This window comes from Amphibalanus amphitrite, unplaced genomic scaffold (genome assembly GCF_019059575.1).
Source record: "Amphibalanus amphitrite isolate SeventyFive unplaced genomic scaffold, NRLGWU_Aamphi_draft 000900F_arrow, whole genome shotgun sequence".
Classification (NCBI taxonomy): domain Eukaryota; kingdom Metazoa; phylum Arthropoda; class Thecostraca; order Balanomorpha; family Balanidae; genus Amphibalanus; species Amphibalanus amphitrite.
This window is the reverse complement of record NW_024882394.1, coordinates 57,097-71,429: the sequence shown is the minus strand read 5'-3', so window position 1 is coordinate 71,429 and position 14,333 is coordinate 57,097. Positions and strand designations below refer to the sequence as shown.

The window sequence follows — 14,333 nt, the reverse complement described above, 5'->3', positions numbered from 1 at the left end:
AGCGTGATCGTGAAGTTTGGGGGAGAGACGCGTGCGGGAGGGAGGGTGAGGGGGTGGGAGGAAAACAAGACAAAGCGCCAGTGCACAGATGATGCAACAAGTAACGAGACGGTGCATGTAACAAGTGTTGTAATGTTAATCGCAGTGTGACTTCTGAGGAAATCTCCCTGCCTTGTAGTCGGTGGTGATAGACACAGCCCGAAGGGTCACGGTTGCGGTGTTTCCCCAGGGGCCAGGGCGGACTCAGCCATGTAGGAGCGGATCTGTGCTCTCGGCAGACGGCCCCCGCTCCCGGCTACCCGGGCGATCACCCAGCCAGCCAGCAGTGGGCGGAGGCGCCCGGAGATCGACCACCGACGGCGCTCCCCGGCCCGCCCCGCCGTCCCACTCACCAGATGAAATCCTTGCAGTGGCTGCAGAACGTGAACTGCTTGAAGAAGCGCGGTATGAACTTGTGGTCCTTCACCTCAAACACATTCTTCTTTTTGAGTGCTCCTTTGCGGCCCCGCTGGCCGCGTCCGAACGGCGTGTTGGTATCGCCGGCGCCCGGTCCCGAGTCCACACCCTCCTCGGCCATGGCTGCCGGATGACTGGCGCGCCGCGCGGCCCACCGGCTGCGCCACAAGCGCCGCGCCGCGCCGGAACCGCCGGCCGCCGGCCGTCAGCTGACTGGCGCCGCGCGCACCGCCTCCCGCCGGGCACCGCCAGCAGGCCGCGGGCCATTGATCGCACGTGCTAGGAGGCAGGGCGGCGCCCATCGCCCATCGCCCATCGCCCACTGCCCGCCCTTGGTGAGAGGGCGACCTGTCAGATGCCCCGGGGCAGTGGAGGGGATGTCAGATGCCCGGGGCAGCGGAGGGGTGACATGTCAGATGTCGCCCGTCGGGGGCAGTGGAGGGATGACATGTCAGAGAGCGGGGGACCAGTCGCTGGCACACCGGAGGGGCGGGATGACCTGTCAAATGTCAGAGGGCAATGGAAGGATGACATGTCAGCTGCATGGGGCCGGAGGTGGACAGAGGGCAGCGGAGGGAAGATAAACTGTCGATGACACAGACTGAACCAAAAGGGGAGATCCCTCAGACTGAGATTCTCATCGAGGTGCAGGTATGTGGCAGGCAGTGCTGTCAGCTGTGTGTGCCCCCTTTCGTCGTCTCCCCCCCCCCAATCGAGCTGGGGCTTTGCGTGAAGAAAAGTGTCGCCGTCATGAGACGCCGTGAATAGTTTCCAATTCAAAAGTCGCCAGTTCTGGAAATATATCGACCTTGAAAAAAGCACAATCATTCAGCTCTCAAAAGAGTAAAACGATAGACACTATGGAGTAAGATAAAACACGTCAATAGCTGTCTCACGGCAGCAGTAGGTACCCGCTGTCGAGTTTTATTTACCCTGTCTGCCGACCACATATCACCACCCCCACACAGCTCCATTCGCGTGACGTGGGTGCAGTACATCAGTTCCGTTCGCAGGTCGTGTTCGGTGCGGCATCCGCAGCGGCTAACGCTCACACAACTTCAGTATCTACCGCAGCTATGCCCCCGGGCAAATACACGCATCACTTCAAGGCTGTGTGACTCATTCAAGCGAGCGTCGCTCTCTGAACACTCATAAAGGCACGCGATTCATAATCACCAGTGTCCGGCAATCAAAAACAAAATAAGCCACTCAACAAACAGCGAAAGTCACCGCCAGAAATGGAACACCGTTTAGACGCGACAGACATCTGTTGCAACTTGCAGCCTTCGTCCATGGGATCGAGGAACCCCCGCCGGTGGGACGAGAGGGGGACAGAGAGGAGAGACAGAGAGAGAGCATGGGAAAGGCAGGGGCAGAGCGGGGCAACCGACAGGACAAGGGGCAAGGAGAGGGGAACACACCGGGCACGGAATAAGGAGAGGAAAAGGAAGGGAAACAGAATAGCGAGAAGGGACAGAACAAGGAACAGGGACTGGCGAAAAGAGGGAGAGACGAAAGAAGGGACAGAAATAGAAAAAAGGCACCACACACCTGCAATCAACTCGATTCACGCGCCGTACGTACAGAGAGATAAGGCGAATAGAATAGGTAACTAAAGCAACAAGCAGCTTGGAATAGTAAAACAAGCCAATAGGCTCGGAAACGATTAACAGAGAACAGCTTAAAAACATTAAACAACCCAGTAAGTCTTTCATGATAACCTATCGTCCCTCTTTAACGCCCACTTGGAAACAAAGTTTACCGATACGGTACAAGTGGAAGTTGAGCGACAAAATATTATAAGTTAACTGTTCGATGTCTTGTGTCCATATATTAATCTGTTCATAGCATAAATATTTCCAGCTATTTAGTCTATATGCGCCCGACACAACCGCACAAATTCGCGTTGCACATTTCACATCATGACCAAACGTGAACACATATCGAAGCGTCAAACTTTGACACCGCCAAATATTAGACAAGTCAGCTAAATCACGAAAGAGACATCCGGTCTCTAATATCAGCCAAGCGCTCTTTAACCCAATCGTGTGACCAGCAGGCATAGTCGAACAGCCATGGTGCTTCCATCAGTTTCCCGTAAAGCGAAACTAAGCTCTGGCCGCTCGGGCCTTGTCTACAGGATAGTGTTCTTAGCTTTCAGTCAGGCGGGCCTAGCCTTTGGCCTAGTGGAACCTAGCCTTGGCCTAGCGAGCCTAGCCATCGGCCTAATGAGCCTAGTCTTTGGCCTAGTGATTCTAGTCATTGGCCTAGCGAGCCAAGCTTTTGACCTAGCGAGTCTAGTCATCGGTCGAGCGAGCCTAGTCTTTAGCCTAGCGAGCCTAATCATGGGCCTAGTGAGCCTGGTTTCTGGCCTAGCAAGCCTAAACTCCGGAGTGGAGTGCCTAGCACCTAAAGGCTGCAACAAACTCTTTGGGCAGTCAGACTGTCAGGAAGTCGTATGCGAGAGCCTATTCAAATACATCAACTTTAGCTCGCATTAATGCATGCACCACTGTGTGTGCGATTGACGCGAGCGAGGTCTTAAGTATCTGAATAGGCTCTTGTATGCGAGTTCCCGAATGACAAAAGAGCCTGTTTCTGCCTCGAGCTATCAAGCCGAGTTTTCAGGCGAACAAGTATAGACTCTGGCATACTCTGGCTAACCTATACGCTGTGGGCTATAGACTCCATTCCACTCTGATCCCAGGTAAATCTGAAGAATCTACGACCCCCACGGGTCAACTGTATGCCCGCCAACATAGCTATCACGACCCTCAGCCACAGACCGGTTCGTCCCCCGCCGCTGCACCGGCGATCTAACCCGCATGGACGGTGCCACAGGCACTGTTAGGTCACCAAACCGACTGTGTGACCCGGCACAGCCTCCCTGTGACGTTACAACGCCCCAGTGACGTCAGAAGTGACTGGGGTCGCCAGTGAGACCGGGTAGCACGGCCGAGTGCTGTCATTTGTGAACAAAGTCGACGACTAGCGGTGTGCGGTGTCTAGGCAAGAGTTGAGGCCCTCCCAGACTGCTCATGACCGAAGCCAGGCCGCCCAGTCCCCCGTTATCCACCACTCGGGCCGCGCTCCCGCTAACCAGACTGTCCGTGGCTGTGGTGGTGCGGCTGCACCACCGAGCCGTTAGAGGAGCACAGCACCCGCGCCCGGCCGGAGGACGACTCGGGCGCCTCTGGCGGCGGCGGCGCGCACTCCGAGTCCGCCGTCCGGTCGACAGGTGGCGCTGCCGGCGCCGGTCGGATCCACCGCCCGTCCTCGGCCGCCTCCTGACTGACGACGACGAACAGCTCCACGTCTTTGGAGCGCAGCCGCTCGTCGAGGTAGCGGATCAGGTCCTCCTCCTGTCGAACGGCGTGAAAAGGTTGATCAGTGTCTGATCCTTCAGGGCACATCAAGTGATGAAATACCTTGTAAACAGCAGCTGAATCCCCAATGAACCTGCCGTCAAGCTGTCAGAAAGCCGAGCAGTGAGAACCATTCTGAGCACTGAGCAAGAAGCTGTTAAAGCAGGCATTTGTTTTCAAATTCTTACTTTTATGTCTGGCTCTGAAGAGAAGTGTTATTTGACTTGTAGAATGCAGCACTGGAACCACCAGAATCAAACAGAACCGTACATTATCACAGCAGTCTATCAGTGACTCAGTCCATCCCTTCCGTACCGTTCCGATCCTCTCGGGCGCCTGCAGCTTGGAGTCGAGGTTGTAGTAGGCGGCCGGCTCACTAGATGGCAGGCCTGCCGTGCGCAGTCGGCGCAGCGCCACCCAATGGCGTCGCGAATAGGGCAGCGTGAGCGGCCCAAGACGGTACTCGGTGAACAGGTTCAGGATGAAACCCTCAATGTGCTCCAGCACCAGGTCGGATACGTTCCTGAAAGAAGCCAAAGAACGTTTGCGTCAAAGTTCCGAGATATCAAATCACTCTTGACAAGAAATGTGTCCACGAATAATAATCCCTGATACGATGACACACGACTACACACTTCAGCCACACACCTACAAAGCCAACTAACCCCGCGTTTGATGTCTCCCGGACGGCAAAGATTCTACGTCGTCCGGCCAATCCCGTCCAAGGTCAGCGGGGGCTCGGCTGCGGTTATGAAACGTGATTGGCCGGACGACATAGATTCTTCGCCGTCCGAGAGACATCGAACGCGGGGTAAATGTCCATTTTAAAACACTCGCTGTGAGACTCGACACCAGTCATAGCAAAAGACCAATGTGTCAGTGTCAGAATCAGTCAGAGTGAGTGAGGCATTGATATAAGCCATTTAGAGTTCACAGAACAGTGAAAATGGAAAGGCACGAAGATCGCTAATAAAATACGTGCCATGTCACGTCTGAATGACATTTCGCATTTCAAATAAAGCCCGACCGACACAGAAGCAAAGAGCACATCGCTAAGTACGAATCCCCATCGGTCAGGGGCTCTACTAGCTGCAGCCCTCCCTGCCCTCCCCGCCCACCTGCGCTTGTCGAACCAGCGGGCGTCCCTGCCGCGCTGCTGCAGGGCGGCCATCAGCACGTTGACGTCAAAGTTGCCCGTGCCGAGCACGGAGCGGTGCGGGTTGAGCCAGGAGCCGGGGGCCAGCCGCTCGCATATGGCGTCCAACTGGCGCTCGCTGAACTCACGGCATTGTAGGACGTTGTTGAGCGCGTGCAGCGCACAGAGCTCGCGTACCTGAGAGGGGGAGAGGAGATAGATTTAGAGCATCTTACCTACTAGTTCAAACAACCTGCAGATATATAATCTGCAAAGACCCTCTGCTCTATCAATACATTGTAGCTACATAAATGCCTTCGTATAGGTGAAATTCCTTGCAATGTGTGCTGTCAACCTCATTAGTGGATCTATCCCAACATACCACATTTAGACTTGAAGAACATTTTCACCATGACTGAACGAGCTAAGACGTTACGCCCACCAGCTGGCTGAAAACAGCTGCCTGCTCGATAATTGAAGAGTAGATGATAAGATACGGACTAGGCAGCAGTTACTGGACGATTAAAGAGACCGGCATCGCCCAGTAGAAAGAAGCCAAGATTTATGGCCACATCAAACCGCTTCCAGGGGGACAAGGTCATGTTAAAATTTGTAGTGATGATCCTAAAGCAATAAGTGGGAGAGTCAGAGGCTGAAAAAGGCTATACCCATGTCATAGGTATCAGCTTTACGTATCTATAAAATGCCAACCAATAACCATCATCACAAAAACGTGTTGTTACATTTACAATTACAACGTACCTGTTTTTCATGATAAATCCCATCTTGGGTTATATTTGTTTTGTTGAAAAATGGCATATTGACACACCAGCACCCTGAAACAGAAAACACATCTCTGAGCTAAGGAATAAAAATAAATGCAGTACAACGGAGTACAACGGGCTTCCTCCAGCACTGCGCAACGTAGGTCAGGCTGCTTTCAAGGCCAGACTGAGAAAGCACCTTCAAGAGCGCGAGCAAGTGACGTAAACGGCGGTAAATGTATGCTGAATGTGTTGTCAATTTGTCTGATCCGACTGTGTGAACTGCGATTCCGCGTGTTTGTTTCATCATCATTGCCCCCCATTCTGTATCTGACTCGAGCATGTAATAGCCGTATTTTTCCACGGATTTGCCTCACGATGTGTAATAAATAATAAATAAATAAATAAATAAATAAATGCAATCATGCATTCAATCACTTCATGCTCTTTATATTGTACTATTGTCTTGTCTACCCTTTATAAATCAATAACTTAGATTGCACAATAAAGCAACTGTCAACACAACAAGCCCGGCATTGGTAGAGCAGACGTCACACGAAGGGTTGCCACTCAAGTCACCGCTGAAAAGTCTCTAGAAGGTCTCTAGGGCTAGTGATTTTAACCTCGCAGCACGCAGGGGCGGCTTCAGGTACGAAATCTAGGGGAGCACAGCCGGTCGGAAAATGCCACGGAGGGTGCAGCCACAGGTGCAGCTACAACAGCTCACTGACTCACTGCAAATGCGAAGGTCACGGGTTCGAATCCCACCATGGCGTTGGCTCAGTGATCGACTTTATAGTACTTTTTCGAGTTTTAGGGGGTCGAGTTCAGAGGCCAGTTTTACCAACAGAAAAATAGCAGCCCGGCGCAATTTTTCTGTCAAAAACCAGCCGACGAGTTTCACCAACCAGGCGAAAAAATATCCGCCGGCGTGAAAAAATATCAGCCAGAAAAATAGCCAACGAGTTTCACCAACGGCAAATGCGGCATTAATGGAGTGTTTATCTGCGCCATTATATGTAGAAAAACAGCCCAAAAAAATAGACAGGCGACCCCGTCTATTTTTTTGATGTCGTGTGGGGATAATTGGCCTCATTTGTTACTAATTATCGTGATTTGCGGTTCTCAGTTGATATAATAATTTAGTATCATTCATGGCCAATTTGTAAAGCATCTGGGCTTCAAGATTAGAAGAGGAATACTGATGATATTGCGTAAAGAAAGAGCCTTTGTCACCAGGCAGGACCAAAAGGAACCAACAAGACTGGTGTTTGGTGTTGTGGTGTTAGTTTTTCGTTTTATATTATCTTTTTGCTACCAGCACCCAACAGCAAGATGATAGCGCATTAACTAGTGGTCAGCTTACAAGTTCATTGCTCGCACGGAAGTGGAAAATAATGATGGAAGGTCATTATCGAAAATCGAAGGTGATTGAAGAAATGCTGGAAGGAGAGGCAGAGAGGGTAGGCTCATTGGACTCAAGATTTTAAATAAATATGTCACTGTTTTCACATATTCATCTACATTTGACATTGCAAGGTGCCAGCTACTGATACCACTACTACTTTTGGGTGGAACTTACTCGAGCTGTGCGGCATGGTGCATTGACATTGCTAAGACGAAAATGGCAAGATTTTCAAGATATAATAATTCAAGATAGTAATTCAAGATAATTCAACTCAAGATAGAATAAATTTAAAAAAGAAATTGAATAGCATGAAAGAAATGTATAAAGGCTTGGTTTTTAAGCAAAACGTGCAAAGTTTGCATGGTTGCGAACCCGAACAAACTTGCTGAATGCTGTCATAAGATTGTGCCACTGAACTCAGCAAGTCATGCTGCCAATATTGAAGGAAAAGAAAATAATAGTAATGTTGTAAAATGTAAATGAATCCATAACTGATGTGTGTGCAGTGTGCACTGTGCTGATATTGAATGCATGTGTATCTTGCATACATGAGTCATGCAGGGATCATGTTAAAACTGGCTGTAAGTATTGTGAGTTAGTTTTGCTAAATTGTGGAGGCACCAGGCAAATTGCGGTCAAAATGTTATTTGTTCACCTCAGCGCTGAAATTTCTGCACACAGAGTTTTCAGATCATGCGCCGAAATGTTCATGCAGCCCGTCCGTTACGCTGGTCATGTTGACAGTGACAAGGATTTGTTCCCAGTCTCATGTTGAAATACAATAATAATTCACTTAGCTTGATTTTAGCTTATGTTTTTCATGCCAGTTCCTAGAATAAGGCAGCCGATATTTTCTGTCATGTGAGAAATAAAATGACAATATGCACAATTGCGGGCTGTGGCATGTTGTGATGTTTTTCCTTGTTTATTGCTGAGCAGGGGCGGCGCCACGGGTTTTCGATAGGGGGGGACGGGGACTGTAGCTGTCCGAAAATCCCAAAAGTAGATACTGATCGTGTATGCAAAAAAAAAAAAAACGAGGCACGTAACGCCGCGAAACTTGGCAAAGCCCAAAACACATCGAATGGTGCATCCCGTTTCCAAACTTATCGTGGGACACCTAAGATCGATCACCTTTTCAAGCATCCTTGCCTCTAAATCAAAATTTGCAGTCTTGCCAACTCAAAGCTGGTTTCCAACAAGCTGCGAATTGCTTAGGGATACTGGCCGCGTGGCCGAGTGGATTGGGTGTCCGGCTGGAAATCCGGAGGCGGGAAGTTCGCGACCGGTCGGTCAGTGTCGAGTAGCAGTGCCAACTATTCTTACGTTTCGTACTTTCAAATTTTCGATCTTACGTCTGGTCAGCTTCATGGCTTCACCATCATATAGTCATGGAGGAAAAGTGGGAATGTCTTCTGCTCTGACAAGTGCGCCAAAACTGCAATATAATTTCAGAATCATGACATCACCACCTGATCCATATGCAACGGGCCGGGTGCAGTAATGGCAAGCCGTCAGTGGTCATGTCATTGGTGGTCACTCAAAAGGTCATGCTAGGTCATGGAAGGTCACCAGCCGTTATCTGATCACACTTTCTGATGGATTTTACTTACCAAGAGCTTCGCGGGAAAAACGAGCGCATGCCGCATGCACCGTTGAAAAAGAATTGAGTGAAAGGGTCTCAGGTCCGGCGGCCTCTGCAGGTGAAATGCCCCAGGGTAGGATTCCGGTCCTTGTTGATTAACTTCGTCAAAAATGGCAGTTAGAGCTGTGATGTCGGCACCATTGTGTTCGTCATGATCGAGCTGGCACGACCTGCATCGTTCTCATATTCACCCTCCAATCGTAACAACACAGCATGGGGATTGGCAAATGGCGGGGCACCCCCTTTGGGAGGTAATGAAGGTCTCTGGAAACTTCATCCCTCATCTCTTTAGCATTAGTGGCTCTCCTTATGGAACAGGTTTCTTGACTGGTCTGTTTCACCCCAGAATTCAAAGACTAGTCAAGGTAAAACCGAGCGCACCACAGTGAGCACAATTTGATAAGCTGGTGTATCTCAGTTTCCATGTAGAACCTTTCACGTATCACGTACCTAAAACACTTTCGTGCACTCATGCAAAAGCAACTGCCATGTTTCAACAGCTGGTAATGGCATTTTCACAGCCGCTGACGTAAGAAGGGGAGGGGGTGGGGGGCTCGATTAGACCCCCAGCCGTTCGGCCGCCGACCGAACTTAGTTTTGCAGAAGAAAAAAAAACGAGTGCTATCGAACCCCTTGACGAGAGGGAGCCGATGCTACCCAATTATAAGGTCTTGGGCTACTGCGTGCTTTTTTGGTCCTGCCTGTGATCTATCCGAACACTTCTCCCCACAAGTGCTGGGGTTAAATGGCATAGATTTCAAATTGTTCCTGTGGTAGAACTGCCATGCTTGAATTTGACTAATTAGGAATGGAAAATATCCATATAGTAACGGAAATCTATGGAATTTCAGTTAACTTGGTTTTGTCGGCAATGGGGTCTGGCAGTGGGGTGGGGAGGTAATAACCTGCCTGGCACCCCAAAAGGGGGGGGGGGGGCACGATCCCCGAGGCCCTGCCGATCACCTTATAGGCATCACAGCTCCACACCTTTTGCAGATGGCCAGGACCCCCTGCGATACATCCCAACAGCAATCTTTATTCAGAACCTGCCTTGATTAACCAGCGATGCATTAAATGCGACGGATAACCTTACAATGCATTATTATCAACTATTGAACGGGCCTCGCCGATAGGGGGGTACTGTACCCCCCTAACTTTCGATAGCGGGGGACCTGTCCCCCCCCGTCCCCCCCGGTGGCGCCGCCCATGTTGCTGAGGTTTTTCCAGTCTCTGCTGCAAAAACGGTGGTGAATCCACCGTCGTCCGACGGTTTCGATGACGCCAATCATCGGCGAGTGTTGCTGTGATGGCCGACCTGACTGAGCGCACAGCGGCAGCCGCCGTCGCCAATAACGACAGTGAGGACACCTCCGAGTCGGACGGAGACGCCGCCGCGGACGACTTCACCGTGCTGGACGAGGTGGAGCGCTCGAGCCGACAGGCCGTGCACCGCGTGCGCTGCCCGACTGGCTGGCGCACCCGCAGCCGATTGGCGACCGGCGGCCGGCGCCGGCCAATCTGCCGGCGCTCTGCCCCGAGCTGCGCGCCCGGCTGGCCGCCGAGGGCATCGAACAGGTGTTCCTGGTGCAGGTGACGGTGCTGCCCGAGTTGCTGGCGGCCGCAGAGTCGCAGCTGCCACCGGCCGACCTCTGCGTCTCGGCGCCGGCCGGCCGCGGTAAGACGCTGCCGTTCGTGCTGCCGCTGGTGCAGGCGCGGCGCCGCGGTGCGCCGGCCGCCGGGTGCGCGCGCTAGCTGTGCTGCCCACACAGGCGCTGCCCGCTCAGGTGCCCGCCGTGTTCCGCCAGTACGACGCCGACACGCCGCTCTGCGTCCGGCTGCTGGGTGGAGACGAAGTGGCACGAGGGGGGGGGGCACCAACTGGTGGCGGTGGGGCCGCGCGGCCCGGTCTCCCTGGCTGATCGTGGTGAGCACTCCTGGCTGGCTGATGGATCACATACCCAGCGCCGAGGGCTTCTCGCTAGCGCACCTGCGCTACCTGGTGATCGACGAAGCCGACCGGGTGATCGAGATGGCCGAGACGGGCTGGCTGAAAGCGGTGGAGCGGGTGGCGGCAGCCACGGCCCGCCGCCCTGCATCGCCGGCCGGCTGACGGCCGCCGCCGTCTGCGCGCCTCACCTGCCGCTGCAGAAGCTGCCGTTCTTGGCTACCCTGTCACAGAACCCGGAGGCCGGAGAAGCTGGAGCGAATGTCGCTGTTCTAGCCGCGACTGCTGGTGGCCGGCACGGCCGGCCGCCGTCGCACTGCCCGGTCAGTTCGTCGGCAGGTTCACCACGCCGGCCGAGCTGAGCGAGTCGTTCAACGTGGTGGCGCCACAGCCGCTGAAGCCGCTGCTGATGCACAATTTGCTCCGACAGCCCGACTGGCGGCGCTCGCTCGTGTTGGTCAACTGGAACGAGGCAGCGCACCAGCTGGAGCTACCGCTGTCGGTGCTGGGCGCGCGCGAGGCCGAGTTCCCTGGGGCAGTGCCGGCGGGCCAGCGCGGCGGCGGCGCGCGCCAGCTGAGATGCTGGTGTGCTCGAGGCTATGGCGCGCGGTATTGACGTGGACGCCGTGGACGCGGTCGTGTCGTACGACATCCCGGCGCTGTTGAAGGCACACTGCGTGCGTCGGACGGCGCGCGTTAGCCGGGCCGGCCAGGCGGTCACGCTAATGTTTGAGCGGCAGCGCAGCCATTTCTAGCGGCTGATGGCGCAGGCGGGCAAGGTGGACGGCCGGGTGCGGGAGACGCCGGTGCCGCTGTACGAGCTGCGCCAGTACGAGGCGACCTACGTCAGTGGATTTCCACGCTAGCTTCTAGTTGATCGCTTTTTTCACCTTTTTTTACGCTCATCGCTCATGATTTATTTACATTTTAGAAATATTACAATGAATAGGTGTTTACCTTGTCATCAGCCCAGAAAAGTTAAAGTAGGTAAGGCGTTTTTAGTTGCATAATGTATATTTGTTCATGAACACGGATTTAACGTGTCCTAACTCTCAAATACTTCGATATTAGACCCGAGTTTTGCAAACCAGTCGAAAGGCTTAGAACGATCATTTGGTTGGGGCGTAGCCAGACGGCTCGACTGGGCGTGGAAGCCGGCGAAAAGGTGGTCACCACGCGATCATCATGTAAAGCGGTCTCCGTCGGACGATTGTGTCCGTGCGCAACGAATGATCTCGGCACACGTGGACGAGTTCGGCAGGACTCTCCACTGAGCGGTACTGGGCACAGTCGAACGACGGTCGACGAAGCTAGCGCAGGTATTGTTACGAGCCGGACCAGTGTAGCGGGGCCGGAGCTTATATTGTTTGCTGTGTGGCGTTCCTTCGTCTTGACCGGGCCCGGCAAACGGGGCCTGCATATCGGTTGAAACCACCTAGCCGGGCAGCATGACCTCCACCTCGCCGAAGTGGGGCGAACGACCGCCCTCAGCCCTGCAATGACCGCGGTGCAGTTAATCTGGGTAGGTATCTTCCTGAGGTATGACACTCGCCTTGGCACAAGGCTTTACCCATATAGGCTTTGGCGAATCCTTAGCCCTCTTGGTCCTAGAAGTAGGTGTAATGCAGTGCGCGCGAAGCCGCCTCGCAGCACCGCAGTTCACTCGCTCGGCAGCGGAACTGTCCGTCCAGCTTCAGGTGGCGCCTCTGGGAACAATGTTTGCCGCTTCTTCCCCACTCTTTTGACATCTAGGAAAGAGGTGCGACTCCCGCGTCGGGAGCGGGTCCCATCTATTATAGTCCCCACCTCATAAAAGGTGGGAGTGGGGGTCCATACATTGCGTGCACGTTCGACACGATTATTTTCTACAAGGTGCAACCAAAAGCAGACAAAAAGGTTAATTGCAAGTTGAAGGTATTGTAAAAATGAAAAATAATAGGCTGACAGAAAAAAAAGATCCACTAAAACGCACGCTTCCTATCGTGACCGTCATAAATGACGTAGGTTTACAATTTGGTGGTCTTGTATTGGCAAGTTTATTATGGTCTATTTTGTGGTTACAACTCTTGAAAATATATGTTATGTTTTCCAATAATAATATTTCTCAATCTTTGTTGTATTTGCTCAAAAAAACACGCTTAACTTTATTTGAAACATCTTTTAAATAATTTATCAATCTCCTTGACCATTATCGATATTAAAATATCAGCTGACTGCCGGCGACAAATATTTCCGGCCGATGTTGGCTGGAATTTTTTTGTTGGTGAAACTCGTGGCTGTGTGGCGGCTATTTTTTCGGCTGGATATTTTATTTCGGCGGCCGGCTGGTATTTTTTGGTAAAACTGGCCTCAGCAGCATGAATGGTGCTACAGCCCACTGACTACTTCAAATGCAAAGGTCAGCGGTTCGAATCCCACCATGGCGTTGGCTCAGTGATCGACTTTATCGTACTTTTTCCGAGTTTTAGGGGTCGAGTTCAGCAGCATGAATGGTGCTACAGCCCACTGACACATTGCAAATGCGAAGGTCACGGGATCGAATCCCACCATGGCGTTGACTTAGTGGCCGACTTTATCGTACTTTTTCGAGTTTTAGGGGGTCGAGTTCAGCGGCATGAATGGTGTTACAGCCCACTGACTCACTTCAACTGCAAAGGTCAGCGGTTCGAATCCCACCATGGCGTTGGCTCAGTGATCGACTTTATCGTACTTTTTCCGAGTTTTAGGGGTCGAGTTCAGCAGCATGAATGGTGCTACAGCCCACTGACTCATTGCAAATGCAAAGGTCAGCGGTTCGAATCCCACCATGGCGTTGGCTCAGTGATCGACTTTATCGTACTTTTTCCGAGTTTTAGGGGTCGAGTTCAGCAGCATGAATGGTGCTACAGCCCACTGACTCATTGCAAATGCGAAGGTCACGGGATCGAATCTCACCATGGCGTTGACTTAGTGGCCGACTTTATCGTACTTTTTCGAGTTTTAGGGGGTCGAGTTCAGCGGCATGAATGGTGTTACAGCCCACTGACTCACTTCAAATGCAAAGGTCAGCGGTTCGAATCCCACCATGGCGTTGGCTCAGTGATCGACTTTATCGTACTTTTTCCGAGTTTTAGGGGTCGAGTTCAGCAGCATGAATGGTGCTACAGCCCACTGACTCATTGCAAATGCGAAGGTCACGGGATCGAATCCCACCATGGCGTTGACTTAGTGGCCGACATTATCGTACTTTTTCGAGTTTTAGGGGTCGAGATAGGCATTATGAATGGAGCTACAGCGCAATGACTCACTTCAAATCCAAAGGGGACGGGTTCGAATCACGCCATGGTGTTGACTTAGAGGCCGACTTTATAGTACTTTTTCGAGTTTTAAGGGGTCGAGATAAGCAGTATGAATGGTGCTACAGCCCACTGACTCTTTTCAAGCCCTCCCAGGCGCCATTGTGAGGGCCCTCAGAAACACTGGTGTGGGCACTGAACACAGCTCACTGACTCACTGCAAATGCGAAGGTCACGGGTTCGAATCCCACCATGGCGTTGGCTCAGTGATCGACTTTATCGTACTTTTTCCGAGTTTTAGGGGTCGAGTTCAGCAGCATGAATGGTGCTACAGCCCACT

At 52.3% G+C, this 14,333-nt stretch overlaps 1 protein-coding gene across 3 annotated transcripts in view; it reads right to left on the bottom strand.

Moving 5' to 3' along the window:
• Positions 1 to 1,340: 1,340 nt before the first annotated feature.
• The window catches only part of LOC122367851 (josephin-2-like), a 48,777-nt gene continuing 35,784 nt past the window's right edge, over positions 1,341 to 14,333 (bottom strand). For all 3 annotated transcript variants that reach the window (XM_043341309.1, XM_043341310.1, XM_043341311.1), the window contains exons 2-5: positions 5,719 to 5,792; positions 4,940 to 5,154; positions 4,137 to 4,344; positions 1,341 to 3,818 (exon numbers count right to left, since the gene is read on the bottom strand). In XM_043341309.1, the coding sequence (XP_043197244.1) occupies positions 3,552 to 3,818; positions 4,137 to 4,344; positions 4,940 to 5,154; positions 5,719 to 5,775 (747 nt within the window). In that variant the 5' untranslated portion in view covers positions 5,776 to 5,792 and the 3' untranslated portion in view covers positions 1,341 to 3,551. The remainder of the gene's footprint in view (positions 3,819 to 4,136; positions 4,345 to 4,939; positions 5,155 to 5,718; positions 5,793 to 14,333) is intronic.